The sequence below is a fragment of the Corvus hawaiiensis genome, chromosome 8, assembly GCF_020740725.1.
Source record: "Corvus hawaiiensis isolate bCorHaw1 chromosome 8, bCorHaw1.pri.cur, whole genome shotgun sequence".
Classification (NCBI taxonomy): Eukaryota; Metazoa; Chordata; class Aves; order Passeriformes; family Corvidae; genus Corvus; species Corvus hawaiiensis.
Window position 1 is genome coordinate 29,817,495 of NC_063220.1, and position 22,118 is coordinate 29,839,612.

Consider the following 22,118-nt stretch of genomic DNA (forward strand, 5'->3'; position numbering starts at 1 on the left):
CACTGGAGAGAACACCTCAAACCTTGCTACAAGAAGAGAGGGCAAGCAAAGGAGCCATGAGACTGCAGTCAGGACGCCTGAGGCTACACTGCTTACACGTATGGTGAACAATATTTTCAGACAAAAATTAATGAAAACAAAAATCTAGCAAGGCTGATATACTAAACTACAACCATGAATTGTACCTCACACTGCTGAGCAGCTTTCTGCCATGAAACAGTAAAGGAACTGGGCATCATGGTCAGCAGCTGAAACGCAGGGCAGGAGCAAACAGCACAGCTAAAATCAAGTGAGAGCACCTATAGATAAATATTGCTCTTGTTGCTAATTTACAGAGCCATCAGCTGCTCTGCTAAGCATCAGCCAGCTCACACAGAGCTGAGCAGAAACAGCACCAGTGGCTTGGTGCTCAGCAGCAAAGATCAGCTGTTGAAAAGAGTATAAAGAACCCCAACAAAATCAGTGCTTAGAAATTTGAAAGGAGTTCAGCACTTAGAAAGTGACCCAAGTGATTTGTTGACTTCAAAGCTGGAAATGGAACAACAACAGGGATAGTGAAATAAGGTATTTTGTGTTATGCAATTAGACAAAAAAAATATTTTCATCCTTACAAAACCCCACACATTTCCTACCAAGTTCTAAGTCCCTGTCATGATTTGATGCCAGTTAAGCGCCAGGCACCACAAAAAACTATTCACTTATTTCCACCTTTCAGGCAGCTCTTCTTTTTTTCCTTTTTTTTTTTCCTCTGCCTATAAACACCAGGTTTTGTTAAACCACCACAGTCCCCCTTATGATATTATATAGATTTGTACAACTCTTAAAACCCCAGCACTGGATTGCACATTTTCTCTATAGCTGTTCACTTAGTTAGTGAAGAACAACAGAAGAACTATATTAAAAGAGGCCAAATTTATTTTATTCTTTGCCCTCATGTCTTTGTTATAAAGATGTACTGAGAATAGCAAAGATACTGGCTTTTCTGCTCCCCAAAAAGGAACAGCAAGCTTCAGGGGCCAACAAGTTCCTTCTGTTGCCTTCCTGTGCTGGTTCTCATTTTAGAAGCCCAGTTAAAATCCCCCTTTCAAAGATGGTCCAAACACTCCTAATCTAAGATTACACAACGAGAGCTGCACTGCCATCTATGGAAAAGCTTAGGAAAAGCATTTAGCATTTAGTATTTGTTGATACTAAGAAGGATACAGCTTAGAACACTAACAAAACAACAGCAGGATGGAAATGAGGAAGAAGAAGGCGAATTGTGCACTAAACATGACCAGTTACTCACCACACAGTTCCCTGAATTGCTACTCAGCTGCATTGCTTCTACTCACCCCAGCCTGATGCCACGGGAACTCCAGAACTACAGCTTTGGTGACTGGCCTGGAAATACTAAATCCAAGAGGCAGGCAGGCTGGCATTAGCCCAAGCACTCCAAATTCTTAAATCTGACTCTCATCAATTGGATTTTGACACACAGATAGGAACTGCTTTTAACTCACCACACTAGAGGATAGAAACTGCATAATTTGATCACGTATCTCCCAGCAATCAAAACATCTGACGTGTTGACTAATCACAATAATTATTCTCAATGCCTTCACTTTTTTGTCTTTATACTCCTTGCTTGCAGAGAAAAGGAAAAACATGGAACAAAAGCTTACAGTAACCTGCTCAAGAGCACAATTTTTCAGAAATAATGAAAAACTGCATCAGAAATTCTTCTGCATCTTCAGATTACAAAAGATCAGTGTTTAATCTTTAGGCTAAAGAAATCAAATATGTCATAGTTTCTACCAAAACCAACAAGTACAGGAAAAAAACCAAAACAAATCCCACTACGAAGAGGCAGTTCAACACTTCAGAGCTACATTTCCCCCTTAAAACCCAAGCTACTGAAAATACATTTCTGCCTTGAAAAAATAAAATGTGCTATTGATGCTTTTCTCATTCAGATAAAAGTCACAGTAGAGTAAGCACTGAAATTCTGGAAAAGCATTAACAGGATAAAAATCAAAATGGGTGGAAGCAACACAATTTTCTAGATTCAACATCAAGTCTTACAATCTCCTCCTTTCTCCACTTCCCCAAAAACTAGTAGTACGTTCTTCCATTTTTAACCCCTCTCTAAAGGCTATTTACTTTCAATAAAGAAAGAAATAAACCAAAATAGTGAACAAGAATATCAAAGACTTCTAAAGTACCTCTGCTTCACATGGCTTGCAACAGCTTCTGTCAATCAGCACATTGATTCAGTATCAACTCATACACATGCACAAATTAATTCACAGGGGCTACATGTATCAAAACCCAGATACACAGTCCAAAAGCACGGTAAAAGAAGTGTCTTCCCTTTGTTTGTTACATTTCAGAGTATGTATCAAGATATATTTAAAACTTACCAAGGACAAAGCTTAAAAACTTCCCTCTTTTCCTGGCATGTGCATGCATGTGTCTGGGGACAAGAATGTTTGTTTCTGTAGTGGCCTACATTAAACTTGGGCTTTTCCCCATAAACATCAATAAAGCTACAAAACTCATACTACAAAAATCTCTAACAGCTTTTCCAAGCTGGCCACGATTGCCACAAAAAGTTAATAACCACTGCTAAACTCTTTCATGCACTATATCCCAACATTATAATTTAAGACAGAGAGCAAACAATACCACAAGCAGCTGAAAATAGATCCAGAGTTCATATTTAGTTACACACAAAGAATATAATTATGTATCTGTGCCCAAGTCTGAAAGTGGTATCTACATACTAAATTGGCAGTGGTGACACAGTACCTAACACACCTTAAACACACGAAGCATTACAATTGATTAAACCAAATTAGTTCTGTTAGATGTTCTGGTTGTTAACATCATGCTAATAAAAAAGTTGTTTAATTCAGAAGTCTGTGCAGATAAAGGAATATGAACAGGATAGACATAATTTTTTTCAGGCCCACTGAAATCCCAAGGTTGGCTCCCTGATCTCAGATGGAGGATCACAGCATGGCAACAACTCTCCATCCACTCCTCACACTGAATGATGTTTCTTGCAGATCAGTTTGAGTTTAGCAGCAAGAAAAAGGCTGTGCTGCATCTTGTGAATCCCACAGAAGATGTATGAAGAGCCCTGCTAGTGAGCTACAGCCAGCTCTCTACCTCAAAGATTCTATGCTTGAACAAACTGAGAAACCAAAAATCAGCTCCAGCTCACGAGGGCCCTATGAGCACAAAGCACAGAAACAAGAAAGGCAAGAAGCCACACAGGCAACAGCTATCTTCTGGCTTTTCACTCCTATGTTTAGAGGTTAGTAGGAGGTATTGAACTTATCCTTTGCAAAAATCAAATCCCTTTATTCTTTGTGAGCACTTCTATGAGACTGTGTAAGGAAGGATCTGTTCTGTCCTGGCTTCAGAATAAGGAAAGAAAAAAAATGTGTGCAAACAGCCTAATCAAGGTCACCTGTCCCGAAACAGGAGTTCCTAAACAAGAAGTTTCACAAAGCCATCAACAACAGAGGAAAGAATTATCAAATAAAAAAAAAGGCACTAATATTTAAAAAATATACTTAATAAGCCATACACTCCACACTAATTATGCAGGTTATGCACAGAAATACATACTATGCTGTTCATTTCTGAAGAGTCGTAACTTCCACACGGATGGACACTTCCTATAGGTTCCAGCCCCTCTTCATCCCACATGTATGTGCCGTCAGAGCTGTCAGACGGAGAAAGCTCAAAGGAGGAGCCAGCTCTGTAGTTCATCTCTGAAGAGATGACATTCTCAGTAGTGTGTTTTGTGCTTTCACTGTTGTCATCCACTGCTTAAAGAAAACAGCAACGGTTAAGATTCCAAAACCAATCCAATATTCCACAAATAAAAACTGAAATGCCTGCTACTGGTGTGCTAACTTTCTGTTACAGTACAGCTCCAGCAAAGACCTGAAAGCCTTCTACAGTACTGCTCCCTCATCCCAGAAGGGGGAAAAGCTCAAGGTGGTTTGGCAGCTACAACTAAGGAATCTTCCAACCTACATCTTTGCTAACCTTTTACACTGCCCTAATTCACCCACCGTGGAAGCTACTTTCTAGAAATCTGCATCTCTTTAACATATTAGAAGGTGGGTCCAAAAATATATCCTTTGGATCTCATCTTTCAATTGCAACATCTCTCAAACAAGCTTTTGTCACGAGAAGCCCATCAAAGACTTGAAAATGTGGCTTTCAAAAGCATCTTCTTGTGTCTTCAACTAATGTTTAAAGAATCAATATGCATCAGAAAAAAACCAAAAAAACCCAGTAACAATCCTGTTTATAATTGAACTCATTTAATTACACATCCTACACTTATTTCCACTACTTAGAAGCAGTTACAGCTGTTCTCTGCCTACAGAGGTGGAGGGAGCACGAGGTGAAATTTTCTTAAAATATCACCAACCCAGAAAATGAATGGCAAAGAAAGGATATGAGAAATCCCACAACCACACCACAAATGTGTTTAAAGGAGGTCACCTTCATTTTTATCACAAAGAGCTCTTCAAAGTAATGCTTGGGAAAAAACTATTATGCAGAAAAGGCATAAGCAAACAAATACACCAGCATAGAGCCAAGTTCCATTCTGAAAAAATGCACAAGCAATGGGCAATTACATTCAGTAACTTAATTAGTGTCATAGAATTTTGATTTAGCACCTAAAATTTCAAACAGAACAGAAGAAAGGTATTTACCAGACACATTTATATCAAGCCAGTCATCAGCATTACAGCAAGATCCTCCACCTTCCTTGAGAGACGTGAACGGCTCGATGGACGTTCTGCTCCCATGCTCTAATTCCTGAAGGCAGCTCTCCTTCTGCTGGATTTGTACAGGTCTGTTTGCATCTTCTATATCTATGAAATCATCACTGAAGTCTTCACTCAGATCGTTTTTCTCCGAGGATGACAAAGAAGATATAGATATCTCATCTCCATCATCGCTCATACACATGACTTTTGACCCATGTTTTCCCAGACTTTCATACAGGCCCTCACCAGGTTCTGTTCTTTGAGCACTGCTCTCTAGAATACTGTTTTTATCCACGGCTCTATTGATGTTTGCTGAAATATCCACGTTCTCCACGACGCGCGTGTCCAGAGCCGCGCTTTTGCTGCCATCCACACCAGTATTCCCAGCAAACCGCTGCCTGGTAGGCTTCAGCAGAGAGGGCCGACTAAATCTGTATCCATAGGAAGGTGCTGACCCAGATCCATTTGACAGCGGGGGTTTCTTGGAACAAGGAGCTGACATAGCCGAGTACGGTCTGGTAAATCCATACTTCATCGGTTCATTGCCATTGGGTACATCCAACTGACATGCATTTCTTGACAGCAGAGTAGACCTCTGCGACGTCCTGGCAGCGAGATTTTGACTATAAGGCCTTGTAAGATCCACAGCTTTATTAAAGGAATGTGACCTGGTTAGAGATGCAGTGGGAAGGAAAGAATTCTGAATGGAATGTGAAAAACTTTGTGATCTTACCATTTTGTCACAGGAGAAAGCCTTGCTGTTGTCTGTGGATTGTGCCAGGCTTTCTCCTGAACTTGTCCTTGTGGTACTGGAATTAGCTCTAGGTCTCTGCAAACCTACCACCGGCCGATTTCCATAAAATCCATTCAGATTTGATCTTGGAGCATTGAGTCCAGAGTATGTCCTTCCTGACAGGGTACCTTTGGTGAATTTAGCTGAACTAGAGAGTCCAGGTATAGACTTTGGGTTCAATTCCTCAGTAGAAGATACAAACATATTGGTTTGCTTTGCTGCTTTTGAGACAACTGAAGCAGTCCTGTTCAAACCCACCCTGAGCTCATCATTGCCCAATGCTCCTTGAGATTGAAAATGTTTCTCAGAATCAATTAATTTTTCATTACAGTTGCGTTTGGAGTTGGCCTCCCTCCCAGTCTGATCGTTAAGCTGATATTTATTTGATTTTTTCCAGTTGAAAGCAAAGGAAGACATTCCAACAGTGCCATTGTGCTTGCCAAAATTTTTGCCACCATTACTCCCTGCTAAGTTCACAGCTGTCCCGTTTGGCATAGGTTGCAAAACACTCCCTAAAGTTTTCGTTCCATATTTCGGTAGCCTGGAAACCAAGGATGTCCTGGTTTGATTTTTTTCTTCCATGAGCTATTGGGTACATTGGTCCTTAAAGGGTGCTTGAATCTAAGAAAGAAAAATAAAATAAAACAACATTAAACCTGAATCAACCACACATTGAACTATATATTTTTCTATACATTTGCAGCTATAGGCTTCCTGCATGTCTGTGCCTAACTCCACTATGCTGATAAAAAGTAACCCAGACACATTTTGGGAACTCCAGAGTCACAGCAGTTATTTGGCAGTAATATGCTTCAGATCACAGCTCCATCCCCCAGCTTTCATTCTCTACATAAACCACCTTGGTTTTGTTTTCCTTTCGTAATCTATAAAATAAACTTGAAAAGGGGTTGGATGATTTTTTTTTTTCCATTTACCCATTTTGAGTAACAAACTGAACCTTTCAACTGCGTTACAATTATTAACCAATAAATGTAAGATTTAATATTTTTAAAAAAGCCATAAATATGACATAGCACAAACCTGTGGTCAGCAACGTAAACCTGCAGAAACTATAATGTAACATCTGATTAAAAGCTCATTTTTGGAGATTTTTTTCAGTTTCCCTAATGCGTAAAATGTAGGAAATAACCACATATCGTGCATCTCACCACAACATTTTTTGTTCCCAGACCTAATTGACATCCCCAAATCAAGATTCACATTCCTAGTCACTGTTTCTTCTTTTTATAGACACTGTAGTCTATTTTGGACATCATCTTATTCATGTACAAGACCTGAAGTACAGTGCAACAGTTGCATAAGGTCAGTGTCAGTAAGTGAATTTAAAAGTTCTACTTACTCAAAGTACAGAAAATATCTTGTGTAACCACACCAAGCATTACCCTAAAGTGAGTCACTCCCCAAGCTGCAAGACCTCACTAAGGAACGCTTAGTTTAAAAACACTTAGATAAAACTGAAGGTAAAGTCAAAGATAAAATCGAAGTGGCATTAAATTCATGCAAATTGAAATACCCTTAGGATTTGTCAGTGAATAGGATGTCCCAGAGCAGTATCTTCTGGAAGCAGATCTACATTACAAAGACAGAAAGAGAAAGGTACTGAAGACAGGGCTTTTAGGGGCTCCTAACTTGTGAAAACATCAGAATCCACATTCTGCAACTGGTGTGTGCATGTCCATTTTGAAATACACAAATCCCGACTTTTCAAATACTCAGTGAATTCTTGTGCACCAGAGGCACAACCCTCACCCCAGGTGTGCAAAGAAGGACACAACTGTTTCCCCCTGGGACCAGCAGAACATTTCATTCACTACATATGACACCCGCCTGCATGTGGATTGAAGTGTCTCAGGTCAGACTTCTTGCCCACAGTGCACCTGCATACCTTGCACAGGAAAATAACATCAAGCTTTAATAGCAACATCAAAGTTGCTATTTACTTCGTGTCAACTACATACAATAAAGCACACCTTTTTTTTTTAATAACTCCATTAATAAAAAATGGCCTTTACCATGCTGATGAATTCATTCCCAGCAAGCATCATACTGCAGATCCCTCAGAAGATAACACAACTCTAAAGAAAAGGCAAGTCTTGTGAAGAAATCATCCAAACTGAAAAAGTTAAATTAGAAAGCTGCTAATTTAACTTGCATGCTTTATGGATAATTCCCTTTTCGCATCTGTCTACCATCTCTTAGGTAACTGCAAAATTTAAACGAGGCCATTAATTAGATTACTTTAATCCTCCACCAAGTGCTGCAAATTAAACATGGAAAGGAGACCTTTCAGTTCTCAGTAGGAAGGGCTCTTGCTCATTTATCCTTTTGACAACACATTATCTTCAAGAAAACTATGCTGATAGCTTAGGACACTTCAGATAATTAAATTAAAAGACAAACAATACTTGTCTGTATTTTATTAGCCACTTAACTGTAACTACTGTGCCATCTTCTCAAGTCCAGGTTACATTTGTTTCATCGAAATACAATGTCATCAAAAAAACCACTAAAACTTAACAGCATTGTGTCTGGCAGATGTTTCCCAGAAAATGGGGAATTTTCTTATTAAGTTCTCTAAAACATTCTTAATCTTTACATATGTATACTAGGAAAGATTATACTAGCCTAACAATGAAACTCCCTTATCAAGCAGCACTGTACCTACAAGTTAGAGTATGATTTCTGCATCCCAGAAGATTCAGGTTCAATACAATTTAAATTGTAGCCTGCTGTACTATAAAGAAATTCAAAGTATTTTTAGACAAGCAATCTATGGAATTTTTAAAAACTGACATTTGGGCAAACAAGTTTTATATTCTTTGCCTTGGGAAATTCATTATCTAGTGCACACAAGCCTAATCGGGAATTAAGCTAATTATAAAGAGCCTAGCCTTACATAATGATCCAGGGAAAAGGAGTTAAAATCCACAGACCCTCTCTGAAGTATAATCTGAATTAACTGAAAAGCTGCTACATCCTTACCTTCAAGGATATTCAAGATCCTGGTGATAAGCAAAAGGATATTCATTCTTGCCCTCCTTGGTACTTTCTCTACAGGATTATTTACATCTAGACAAAATGCTGCACTGTTAGTGGCAAGCACAACATTCACTCTTATTTCATTCACTGCTTTTTTCAGCTCCACCAGGAAGGCAGTTTCCTATACATTAGCTTCTCAGCAAAGTCTAGCTTTGCATCTGAGACTCTGTCCTACAGAAGAAGACAGGTTAAAGATTCATCCATTTGAAAGTTTAAGCACCTGAAAATACTGCCATCCCTATAATCCCTGCCACCAGGAAGATAACAGCATTTTCCAGTTCCAGATTCCTGAATGGGACCAAGTTCCCCTCCTATTGTCACAGCAGTGCAGAATACCCAGCTGATGGATGAAACACATCTGACAGACTGGTGCCAGGCCAGAGCAATTCCCCTCTGCAGATCTATCGCCAGGCCAACAGTTTCAGATCTGTGCTTCATTCACAGGAATGAAAGTGCACGTGTATTTCAGCTCTGTCCTGTGCACAGCTTATAAATCACCTCTTACACCTCTGGGTTTTAACACTGCAGCTGCTGGTTATTTATTTGTTTTTCAGGACAAATATTATGCAGATCTTTTCACCACTGATTTGTGGTGAAACAAACACAACTTAAGATCTATTTTTCTTAAAGATGTAATTAAAAATGCATTAGAGCAGTTACGTGAAAATAGCTTATTTTCACCAACGTAGGGAGGCATTGAATGTCACCAGGGAATAATCTGGGAGGTCCCTGCAACAGAAGCAGCAAAAGACTTCTTTAGCACGCACTTAAGAACATTGCAAGATGGGCAGCACGGCTGCAAGTCAATTTTCAGCTTTAAGAGGACCATGGGAGCTTAACAGAATACAAGAAACACGCAAGAGATCCAGCTGGCAAACACCTGCTCTGAGCATGACAAGCCCTGGGGAATTAAAGACCACGAATCCTGAAGAAACTGTGCGTGCTGTATGAACTCAAATGAATCAGAATGCAACCAGAAATTCTGATGGCTTCAAGACTGAACCTTGAGTATTTACAAGTTTTTGTGTTGTTTCCTCTGCACAGACTGGTTTCAGTTTAGCCAAAAGCGCCTTCTCTCCCTCCACTCCAAGATCCAGTAAGATTTATCAGCTCTGCAGTAAATTCCTCCGAGCCTGCCTTCCTTCTCCTGTCTTCAGTTTCTCCAAGACACCTGTTCTTGAATCAATTCCCAATGCTTTATGAAGGCATCCATGAATTTCAGCCTCTCTCCCTTTCCTGTGTCCAAACTGCTCTGATTAACACCAGCTGCCCTCACACTGCCTTGTGAAGCAACATAGTCAGGAAGTATAGCGGGCAATTCCAAGATGGTGAATGCTTATTGTTCTATTTTTCTGAAATCACCTTGCTTTTCTGTGTCCCAAGTTGTGGGATTCTGTTTTCAGATCTCAAGACAGCTTAGAGATATGTCCTTTTCTATTTTTCCTCCTTCACATTTACGAGGTTCTAGCCACTTTTAAGGGTTGATCTATCAAACACCAAGCAAACCAATTATCCAAGCTGCTCTTGTGCTCAATTTTACGGTCAAAACATACTAGGTCAAAGAATATCAGCAGAACATAACAATGAATAGAGATAAAGGGAGAAGGAAGCAAGAAATACATCATAAAGAGATTCGAGTTTCTGGATTTTTAACACTGAGCAATATCTTTAGTCAATACAGCAGAAAATATGACATCCCATGCCATCTCTAAAAGCATTCTTGTGATTCATCAGAATCCTTAATGTTTGATAAGACAAGAGGACATAAGCACTTACTGGAGAAAAAGAAATAGGGAAATGCAGCTCTATTTTGTAGAAGAAAGCTACCACAATGCTTCCAGAATCAAAAACTCCCTTTGCATCCCTCAGGGCCACACTGGCAATTCACTCTGCCATTAATGCTGTTCCACAGAGCATCAGGCACCTCAAGGAAGCAAAAAAGGGCTAAGTGCTATCTGCCCAGACATGGATGCTTTGTAATTGTTGCCCAGTTGTGTATTTCATATTAGTAAAACAGAAACTATACATTTTTCAACTCCAAATTTTTACACCAAACCTTACCAAAACATTGAAACAAAACAGGGTATGGGTTATCACAAGCCCCTTTAGATTTTATTGAAAAAAAAGTAATGCATATTTTACCTACAAGAAAGACCTTTGCTAAACACCTGTTTCTCAAACAAGTAAAGTTGCCCTGATTTTTGGCATTCTTACACAACTAACAAGGTGGAAAGCAGCCAAGGTCCAGATGTTTAGCCAGCTGCAGCAAGGAGCAGCTTTAGCACAAAAAAAAGAAGATGGAAGAGGGTAACTGGGGGATAGATAAATTATTCTCAGTGAAAGAGAGTATCAGGGTCTGTGAAAAGGAAGGAAGACTTGCCAGTGCAATTTCATGTTCCTCTTAAGTGTTAATGCAGGTTATTATGGGTTGTTCATAAATGAGACATGAAATGCAATGACAGTTACTCTTTCCTGCATTATGGTGACAGCCTAACTGTTGTCAGGGACAGAGGTCAGCTAGAAATTGGAATAAAGCCCTGGAGATGCACGACTCCTCTCTGAAGCTGCTATTCATCTGATGCATCCTCTTAGAAGAAGTCATCAATTCCTTTCTTCAGCAGATCCTGTTAAACCTGAGCAAGCAGTGCCCAGTCTGCACCTGCAGCAGATATGAACAACAGTCTAGTCTATGCTAGTCTGCATACTCCAAACTCCAACTCCAAAACACAAGAACCAGAACACAGTGGAGTTCACTGGACATCCAAACAACACAAGGCCCTGATGATAAAAGCACTACAAGTGCTGACCCCAAGAACACTGCAAGAGGTGGGAGGGATATATTGCCATGTATCAGAAACAATTAACATAATCAGGAGCAATACATCTGGCTCCAGAGCAGAAACACCCCTGCTAGAAGGAATTCAATTATGTGGATTACTTCACTTATTATGTTACACAAGGAACAGGCTCCTGTGAACTGAACCAACCCAAGAGATTCGCCCCCAGTGAGCAAGTCAAGCTTCTTCACTAGGGTTGCTTAATAGGTCTTAAACTGCAAAAGATGCATTGTTTTCAACATCTTTGTTGGAGAAACAAAGAGCCTTTACTTGCTCCTCTCTTTGATGATACTTAAAACTGTTACCAAATTTGCAGGTATAACAAACAGAAAGGAGGAAAACTGAAGTAAGAAAAGACAGACACTGTCTGCCTGCCTTACAGTTCTCTTGCCCTGCAGCCTGAAGACAAAGTCACACAGCTGCAAAGAAGCCAAAAGCTGTTAATTATTCACCAGCACCGCCTCCCAAAAACAACCCCAAACTAAGGTACTGTGACTATAAAGCACGTTTATATCTAGGTTCCTATGTTGCCTTAACATTTCCTTGCATTTAGCAAGATTTCTGTCCTGGAAGATAAGCCATAAGTGCGCATATGCTTGTGTGCAATAGATGTTGGGGATTCTCCCACCAGAGTCTTTTTTCCAAGGTTTCTCAAACAGGTAATTTTTTGGCATTCTTACATGACTAATAAGGCAGCAGATAACCAGAAACCTGCCTTTCTGAAGAGTTTTAAAAGTAGCATCACTGTTTACATCATAAAGGCAAATTAAATTTTATGCTGTGTCTAAGATTGACCGAAAAATCCCAAACATCAGTTGCAGTCTAGAATTAAAGCTTTCTACCAGTGAAATGTCAGATCTCGATCTCTCCTTAAAAAAATTTGTGATTATGTCAGCATCAAAGCAACTGACAGCAGAAACAGGCCCCTGCTTGTGCTGATGCTATTAGTCCTTCAGCAACAGCATTTCACATTGGTAACTTAATCTGTCTGTAAGAATAAATCCAGAAAGATTGCATCTGTCTCAAAAGCAATGTCCTACTGCAAACCAGTAGGAATTACCTGCTGTTCTCCGGCAAATATTTCACTTAAAACCAGAGGAATAACCCTTTTTGCTCAGCACTATCCACTGTCACCAAGTGATTCAAACACACCATTCCCATCTCTAACTGTTCTAGGAAAGATTTACTTCACCATTGACTCAGTAACAAAGAGCTGGTTACCAGTTACTGTTTTCTACTTCTTACATAGTAATGCATGTTAGCTGGAGCAGGATTTTCTTGCTGATAAGAACAGGCAGGCTGAAAGCTAAGTGAAACGTGGTATACAACTAATTATAACTGGAAATATCCCTTTTTAGACTGCCATGCTGTCCATCCTACTCCTCTTGTTTGCTTATTCAACTGATGCATGTTCTCCATGTAAAAACACTGAGCTGTCTTGAGCTAGAGCCCTCTTACAGTGGTATAAATGTATTTTTCAGTACGTATTTTGCAATGATTACATAATGACTAATAACAGAACCAATACTTCCTGTCTGAACTGCTGATGAACAGTTTATCTATGTGAGTATTTTAAGATTAAGAATTTCCAAGGGTTTAAATCTTCAATGAGGCTGTGCTTCCAACCAATATGGAAGTTGCTTTTTTCCCCCCTCCAGCCACATACACTCATTCTTTCTTTTTTTCTTTCTCCTGCTGCCCGAGTAAGAATTCTAGTTATAGGTTAAGCTGAATGGCAAGCAGAGATAATAGGAAGAGATGGCATTTGATTCATAGACTCGCTGCTACTGGGATATCTTCAATAAGCCTGAAGAGGTTCACACGTGATAACTGAGCAAGATTAGACAAGCTGAAGCAGAAGAAAGGTAGAAAAAAGTAGTTCTGAGATTTTCTTTTACATATATTGCCAGTGCTGTTTCAATATAGTTCAGTTTTTCACAGATCGTGATCTTGAGACAAGAACATGTCAGCACATTGCTATGCACCTTAAAAAAAAAATCACATTGTTAAGTCAGCCACTGCTGGATTGAAAGAAAATACTAGAAAAAGGACTGACAAAGAAAATCCTTAACACTGCTATCATCAGAGACAGACAGTGAATCCTGGATAAGCTGGAAATATTATGTAAATCATGGCATTTCACTGTGTGTGGATCGTGGCACTTCACTGCCCAAATTCAATTCTCCATATAGGTCCGCCAGTCAATTTTATTTTAGAGGTAAAGAATACAAAAATCCCATTATCTCCTGTGGCTGCCTTAAAATAACAATGCACCAGGGAAGGGATGATCAGGGCAAACACAGAATGTGACTTCCTCAACCTTCAACTGCTTTCAATTCACAGAATTTCTTAAATCTGATGCAGTTTGTTTAGGAACCCTCCACAGATCTCTTATCCACTATTTTGCGTCACCTATCCTTGAGCCCCCAAACTTTTTGCATCCCTGACTGCCTTAAGCAAGGAGTTCCAGAGCCCCAGTAACAATTCTCTCAAGGTTATTTCATTGTCTTGCACAGATTCCCAGGGAAAACTACTAAAACTACCTCTAAACTCCCTACATTGCCAGAAGAGGCTACTGACACCTTCTCTCCTTGCTACCAAACACACCAGTTTGTTTCATATCTATGTGCTTTCAAGGAGATACTGTATTATTTGAAGTTTGACTTCTCTTTAACATCCACCCTTGATCAAAAATACTGCAGCCATACACCGGTGTATTACAGCTTTCAGCTAATCTTTTTTATTTGTAAACCACATCTTCAAAGTATCACTTTCTGGCTACTGAGTTTCATTTCATTAGCGCTGGACTCAACGCAGCTTCTGTCTACAATTCCACAGCTATGTATCAGTTCCCAGTCTCAAAACCAAACTCTCTAAAAATGTTTGAGTACCAAACAACTTTGCAGGTTTGCCACAGCATAACAAATGCCAACATGTTTTTGACAACAGACTGGCAACCTCCGGTATTTTAACGCATGTTTTGTGTTTTCCTACCAGCTTTCTGACACACCCACAGCTATATCGGAATGTACTTATCAAGGTCAGTTTCCTACAACGTGGAAGACACAGATATTTGTTATATCCTGAGAGGTTTGCAACTGAAGGGGAAAAAAAAAACCAAGATTCTCCAAGAAACTGAGATGCAATTTTCAGTTACCAGTGACAGTTTGTCACATGATCATTTTCAGACTCAGTCATCTATGTTGTATTTTATTCAAACTTACAGGAAGGAGATATGTATCATTTGTTTTGCTTAATTGGGATCTCAATGTAGTCATAGTAAAGTTATACTTACACAAATTACCGTTTCAGAAAGCTTTCATGATTAAATGATTTACAGAGAAAGATTTTTTTCTGTTTTTATCTCTGTTTACTGATAGACAAGGCTACGCAGGTTGACAGATTGTGCTCCTCTCCTCAAGGCTCCTGCTACCGACAGCAGCAGCCTGGGCCTTGCCAAGTTTCTACCTGTGTAAGTCTGTCTTACTGAGATGAAGGTTACTCAAAAGCCACAGCATCCCTGAACTCATCAAAAATATGTATCAATGTGGCTGTGTAATGACTTTAACATATGAAACCAGAAAAAAAATCCATTTAAGTAAAGCCTATCTTTAATACAATTTACAAAAAGAATGTGTATTGAAGTATCATCCAAACCCACACTGTAGTGATAAACTCTGCATCTATCTAGAAGAGATTTTTGAATCTCCAGCCTAAAGTAGACATATTATTGAGTAAAGAGAAGCTGGGACATTCAGTTCTCCTGGGATGCTTCCCTTGTGCTGTGTGTGTCACAAGCCATCTGCGCTGATTAGCCTAAAAGCACAGAATTTCTTTGGCTTCAGGGAATAAATACAGAAATTATTTGCAATTTAAGGGTTATTCCTGATCCGTAAGTTGTTCAGTCACCTCATCAATGTAAATCCTTATCATCCATTCCCTCTGGCTAAGAAGCCAAGCCTCCTTGCAGCGAGGACATTGCCAGCATTGCCAGTACTTCTTCAATAAAGGCCATTAAAATGCACTCTGCAGAGCAGGACCTCAACTCAGAGCAGACTAAGTGCTCATGAAAAACCCAACACTCTGCAGTGAAAACAGCATTTTAGCAAGAACTTGCGACACCAGTGCCCCATGTGACCAGGGATAAGCAAAAACCCCCACCCTGAGGAGACTTTCTTCAATTCCTATAGGATATTGTCAGCAGAACTGCCACAGCTGAATCCTCCTTTGAGAACAGAGAATGGCTACTGAGCAAAGTCCACATCTCTGCAAATCAAATTACTTTTGATAAGGAGAAAACAACATTCTCAGAATGTCTTCCAAAACGCACCTACTTGGTAGCAGTTTAAGAGTGAGCTGGGGTGTGTGTCCCAGAGCTATGAAGAAATGCAAAGACCTTTCCTGACTAGCCAAACTTCAACTTTGGGACAATTATTCAGTGCTGTTGGGATTTTACTGTAACATACATGCGTGCAGGTATCCAGAGATTTACGTAATCTGTTTTTATTGCTCCAACGGAAACACAATACAGGATTTTAAACCTAATTATCAAAAGCACCATTAGTATTTTGATCTCCTTAGCATCCCTGTTGGCATGGAACTTAACCCTGCCTAAAAGCTTCTAATTAAGAAGATGGTGCTGCTGTTTACAGCGAATGGTGGCTAAAAGAGAACACCAAAACCACTGTTGATATATTTTATCATATTACTTTCTGTAATCTTATATTCCTTCATCTCTTTTCCATTTTGAGAGATCCACACTTTCTAAAGATTGCAGGCGAGCAATGTTCATCTCAACATTGATGGCATGATGGCTTTTTATCTAAAGAGCCCATGCCAACAGTTCCTACTAACTGGTTTATTCCAAATAACCAATCCCTCTTAAAGGATGATCAGGTCCAAAAGTAATGGATTTTACTCCACTGAGCTTTTACACGAACAGGTCCATTAAACAGGATTACTCATTAGTATAACAATACATTGAGATCATTATGTTAATTGAGACTACTTCTACAGTTTCAACAGCTTTACAATTAAAAGACAATACTGGGCAGTTTTTAGAGCCCAAACAGTGATATTTCTATAATGAAAAGTACTATCCATGAGCAGAAATTAAACCTCAACTCCAAAAACAACTTTTCTAGTCTAAGTTGTATATTCACATAGATCCTTGGCTGACATTTAGGTAGCTGGTTTTTACTCATGTTCCATTTGTTAGGCCATCACCTCTTCAGCTTGGAGGCATGTATTTCAAAATGGCCCCAGAGAACTTCAAGTTATGTGATCATTACATACATGAGAAAAAACTCTTGCCGATTTCATTCATTATCAGCAAACAGTGTAAATATTTACTTCCTCCAGCTAACCCAAGACTTTTGTATATTTCTCCAGAAGAAATTTACTAAAGTCTCAGTGAATATGTGAAGTGGCTCTCAATTGAAAAACATACAACAATGAGAACTTAGATCCAACTTCACTTCACTTTTAATACCTTCATAACAAAAAATTCTATTCCACACCAAATCAAGGCTCGAAGCCCACAGACACCAAGAACAAACCTGTTATGAACACAGAGTTCTAACCCTTCATGTTGCACCGATTCCCCTGAAAAGTGCTTTACATCTTTACACAGCATACCAGATGGAGTACCAGATCGACAATCCTTACCTTAATTTGTTGTCTGGCCTGGACACTAACGCTCTGCTACAGCATAAAGTTCCCATGCAGTTTTGCTTTCTTAAACTGAAGATAAACAGCTCGACCTCCTCCAGCTCAAAGTTAAAGGCTGAGGTTGCCTACGTTTCATTGTGTGCCAAAGTACATTTGACAGAACGTGAAGTGAACAGCAGGCTCTGGGTGACGAAAGCAAAGTCTCAGTGTCATTAAAGTGAAATCACCACAACGTACAGAACATCCCCTTGGTATGAATCTCAACAGATCACTGCTAAAATAGAAATGCCACCATTATAATTCTTTTCCACCGTTACTATTCTTTTTTTTAAACTGTTGTCTTTGAACAAACACACACTGGGTGCTTTTGCTTCTTCCCCTTTCCGGAGATTAAAACCTTCGAGATACGAAACCTCACGCTACAAGACCTCTGCGACCGGGGCTCGCAGCAGCTGCTCCCAACGCACCTGCAGGTGCGTCTCCCCGAACATCGAATTAAAGGACGCGCAAACCACCGCAGAGCCGGCACCGGGGCGCTCTCGGCGCCGGGCCCGCCGTGCCAGGCTGCCGCCGAGCCCGTGGCACCGCGGGCGGCTCGCCCGTGACATTCAGCCGGCCCGGAGGTGAGCGCTGCGCCCGCCGGGGACGCGCAGGAGGCCGCCCCGCCCCGCCCGCCCTTCCCCGGTCTCCCGCGGCCCGCGCGGCCGCCGCTGCCGCAGCATCCCCGGCCGAGCGGCGACCCCCGCCCCGGCGCAGGGCGGCGGCGCAGGGAGGAGGGCAGCGGCCGCTCCCCGCCGGCAAAGAGCCCCCGATGAGGGGGCGGGGGGGCAGCGCGGGGGTGGCGGCACGGCCGCCCCGCACTCACCGCCGGACAGCGCGGGCCGCTGTCGCCTCCTCGGGCAGGGCCGCTCCGCACCCTCGGGTCCCGCCGCCCGCCCCGCCCGGCCCGGCCCGGCCCGCGCAGAGAGGGGCGGAGGGCGGGAACACGCAGCCGCGCCGCGCCCCTCGGCCCGCCCTGACGTCAGCGCGGCCGCCCCGCCCTGCCCATGGCGGCGGCGCGGCCGGGGCGCGTCGCTCGCGGCTCTCATCGGCCCCAGGGCCCCCTCCGCCGTGCCCCGGGAGCCACCGCAGCTCGGCCCTGTCACGCTGCCACGCCGGGCGGGCAGGGCCCGCGGCCGCCTCTGCCAGCCCGCCCCAGCCATCGTCGAGCCCGCTGGCAGAACCAAGGGCAAATGAGAGTTGTTAAAAGCATTGCAGGAATGGGCCTGGGGGTGTCCCGGCCCTGCGGCATGGGAGGATAGAATCGTATCATCGTCAAGGGCGGAAGAGACCTTTAAGATCACCCAGAGCAACCCGGCACTGCCACTGCAACCCCTGAACCATCAGCCAGCGCCGGATCCCAATGACTCGTAAACACCTCCAGGGACGGTGGCTATACCACCCCTCTGGGCAATCTATTCCAATGCCCAACCACCCAAACAGTGAAAAAATCGTCTTCTAGTATCTAATCTGAATCTCCCCTGTCTAAGTCCCTTTCCTCCTGTCCACTCTCTGCAGACACGGCAGAAGAGACTGGCCCCAGCTCAGTACAACCTGCTTTCAGCGAGTTGCAGAGAGCAATGAGGCCCCTCCAAGCCTCCTCAAGACTAAACAACCCCAGCTCCCTCAGCTGTTCCTCACAAGACATGTTTTCTAAACCTTCCACAAGCCTTGTTGGCCCTCTCAGGACACACTCCAGCTCCTCAATGTCCATTGTACAGTGGGGGCCCAGAACTGAAGGCAGCACTCGAGGTGCGGCCTCAGCAGTGCCCAGCACGGGGATTGGGATGATCCCTGCCCCGGTCCTGCTGCCCACACCACACCAGAGAGCGCTCACTGGGGAAAGGCCTCACAGGTGACCGAGCTGTACGAAAAGCCTGAAGGACTCCTGCAGCCAACTGCAGGAGACCAGGTGCATGCTGGTGCTCACAGAATAAATTGAGTTTAATTTCCTCAAATTTTCTGCCTGTGCGAGGAATTAGAAGGCACTGACAGAAGGTTCAGGAAGTTCCTTGCCAGTGAGGTGGATCACTGAGTCACTATTTACATCTCAACGCTCTGCCTTAGGGCTTGTGTTTCTGCATCTCCTGTGGTTTGGGGCCTTCGTGTTTGTGTTGTCACAGCATTTCAGCAACTCTGTTGCTGTGCTTCAACATCAAATGTTCAAAGTTTCTTTTCTCTCAAAAGTTTTGGTGGCCAATTTTTCTAAGCTTTTGCCTGCCTGCTTCGCTAGGCCTCCCAGAGGGAAGAAGCCATGCAGTCGCCTCAGGCTATGTTTGTGTAGGAATAAAACCAACACCCTGCAATTGATAAGCCTTGTTCACCTCTTGACTGGAAGCTGGGCGTGCCCAGATGTCAGCCCATCTGCAAGTGCCTCCTCATCTTTCTAGACACAGGGCATGAAGACTTTGGTACATTTGCCCCATAAGCAGCAGAAAGGCCTTTTTTAAAAAAGAAGAAACAAGAACTGAAGCATTTATATGTTTTGGTTTTTTTTTGCTTAAACTTAAATGTACCGGCCACATTAATGCATTTATTCTTAGAACAATCTGAAATATAATGACTCCCCTGTGGTACAGGAAGGGGGGAAAAAAAAGGCAAGCAGAGAGATTAAATCTCTTGTTTAAAGCTGAAGAGATAGCAAAGCCAGGAAATGAACTCAGATTTCCTCAGTCAGGCATCAGTGCTTTAACCACACAATCATCCTTTCTTGCAGTCATTCTCAGCTTCTGAGCAGCAACTGCATTAACATAGATTTGATTTTTCCCTACTTTGTTCATCAAAACAACTTCACCATTCCCACTGAAATTTCTTCCAAATAACTTTCTTCTCCATTTCCTTCCCCAAAATAAAAGAAATTATATTACAGACCCACTGGGGGAGTTATATTTCCCACTGCCCTTCTGCAGGCACTGGCGGGTGTTTCTTCAACACCAGTGCTTGAAGTCCTCTCTCACAAAGCGATTGTGGAGCTCCCCTGGTGCATCTCTGAGGCACAGTGGGCGAGATCAAGGAATAAAGATCAGACAACCAGGAACACTTGTAACCAGCAAAAAGGAGGCACATAAGCTGTGTGTGCTGACCTGGAAGTGGTGGTATAACCACATTTTTTAACTCCAGCTCATGCTTTTATAATCTGGAAGTAATTATGAAACAGAGCTCTGAAAGAAAACTGCATATATAAAAGAAGAAAGCAACCTCGAGATATTTTAGGACAGATTTGAGAACCTCCACTATCTGTTTAGGCATTTAACAGATTTTCATATGCTTATATAGGCTAAAGATTAAGATCCAGTCTTGAAGCAGAATTCACAGTTTTTGAAAAAGGAAGCATTACATCCAGCACTCCAGCTTCTGTCTGCTTATCTCAGAAAATGGTGTTAACCCTCCTAGCGACAGAGTGCAGACTGACGTCCAGCTATGATCAACTGCAGTATCTTTCCTACCAGTTTATTATCAGATGTTTTCAGCTTGAGGTCTTCACCTTGAGGTCTTCACCTTGAATTGATTTTCTATTAAATTGATTTAAATGGACATTACATTACACTGGGAGATGGACTAAAAGCTTGTTATTATCCCCTTTGCTCACTGACCTGGCAGTATGCTGCCTCCAAAACCAGAGACACAGCAGTGGGTGACACAACCACCCAGAGAAGAGCTGGGTACGCAGCTGGTAATATTCACACAAATATTCTCCCAGCCCCAAGAGTTCACAGGCCAGGGATGCCACTCAAGTGGAAAAGGAAAGAAGGATTTCTCGAATTTGACCATGTAACAGAGCCTTACACACTACAAAATCTGAACTGGATATTCCTAATTCTCTGCATTACAATGAAGCTGAGTTAGTCTGCTTGAGTTAAAATTATCCTCAAAGCAGGGACAGTCTGCTTCCTATATCACTTCATAAAAATTGTCTTTACCATGATGGTCTTAAAAAGAATCCTTGCTAGGTAGCTCATATTCTGTGACTGCTGCAAACTAATCTGTTCACAATAATTTCACTTCTACTTTGTGCATCCACTTTCTGTTACTGCATTCAAACATGTTCTGCTTGTACTCAGATTTTATGCTGATTGATGAGCTGTATTTTCTTTGTTTGCATTCTTTCTAGTTCAAAAGGGCTAAGCACCCAGGTGCCACTGTTTTTTCCCCCCACATACAAGTAATAATTTATTAATTGTGGGCATTTTACTTTTACAAAATACTGCAGCATGGACTCTCACTAACTCACCAACATTCAAGAAAAGGAAAACAGACATTAGAATTAGAGGCCATATGCTTCTTGGGGGTCTAGGTGGACTTTTGATTAAAAGGATGACAGTGCATGCAGTTGGATGGTTAAGGGTTGAAGTTGTTCATTTCAAAATATCTCATGATTCTGTAAAATTTATTCATCAACAGGTATAAAAAATGAACTTTCAGCTGTCTTCTTAATCTGTGTCTCTACAAATAATGTTTTTCATTAAGGAATAAATACCCTTATATTTTGCAAGTTTTACTTTGACCTGACGGAGTCACTGCCTCCAGAATTATTTACTTTTCAACTTCTTGTACTTTTTAAGCTTTACAGGTATTTTCATTTTTCTACTACCTTAAAAATATGGACTAAAATGAATCTTTCAAGTTTATGAACTTGTTTGCTGAGATAATAAGGAAAGCAATGGGCTAATGTCACATAAATAAATACTTAACATAAGTGTGCTCATGTATTATTAATATTATATATTATTATTATTATACACTTGTATATGTATTATTTTCATGTATAGTATCCACAACTAATTAAACTTTGTGCCATTCTGCAATAAATAATTGTATAAGAATAAAAGGATTCAGTTTGGTGCAAATTGAGGTCTTTATAGTGGGTCCCCATCACTGCATCTTCTTCCCTTTTTACTTAAGGGAAAACACAGACCTGAGCTCAAACTCATTCTGCTG

At 41.5% G+C, this 22,118-nt stretch overlaps 1 protein-coding gene across 8 annotated transcripts in view; it reads right to left on the reverse strand.

Annotated features, from left to right (window-relative positions):
• Positions 1–18,094, reverse strand: part of CCSER2 (coiled-coil serine rich protein 2) — a 61,731-nt gene extending 43,637 nt beyond the window's left edge. For 3 of the 8 annotated variants that reach the window (XM_048310535.1, XM_048310539.1, XM_048310538.1), the window contains exons 1-4: positions 18,007–18,094; positions 17,139–17,323; positions 4,725–6,195; positions 3,619–3,818 (exon numbers count right to left, since the gene is read on the reverse strand). In XM_048310535.1, coding sequence (XP_048166492.1) covers positions 3,619–3,818; positions 4,725–6,156 — 1,632 coding nt within the window. In that variant the 5' untranslated portion in view covers positions 6,157–6,195; positions 17,139–17,323; positions 18,007–18,094. Of the gene's footprint in view, positions 1–3,618; positions 3,822–4,724; positions 6,196–7,108; positions 7,165–17,138; positions 17,324–18,006 lie in introns of those variants that run through there. The other 5 variants (XM_048310532.1, XM_048310537.1, XM_048310536.1 and 2 more) reach the window with 3 other exon arrangements.
• Between the last annotated feature and the right edge of the window lie 4,024 nt (positions 18,095–22,118).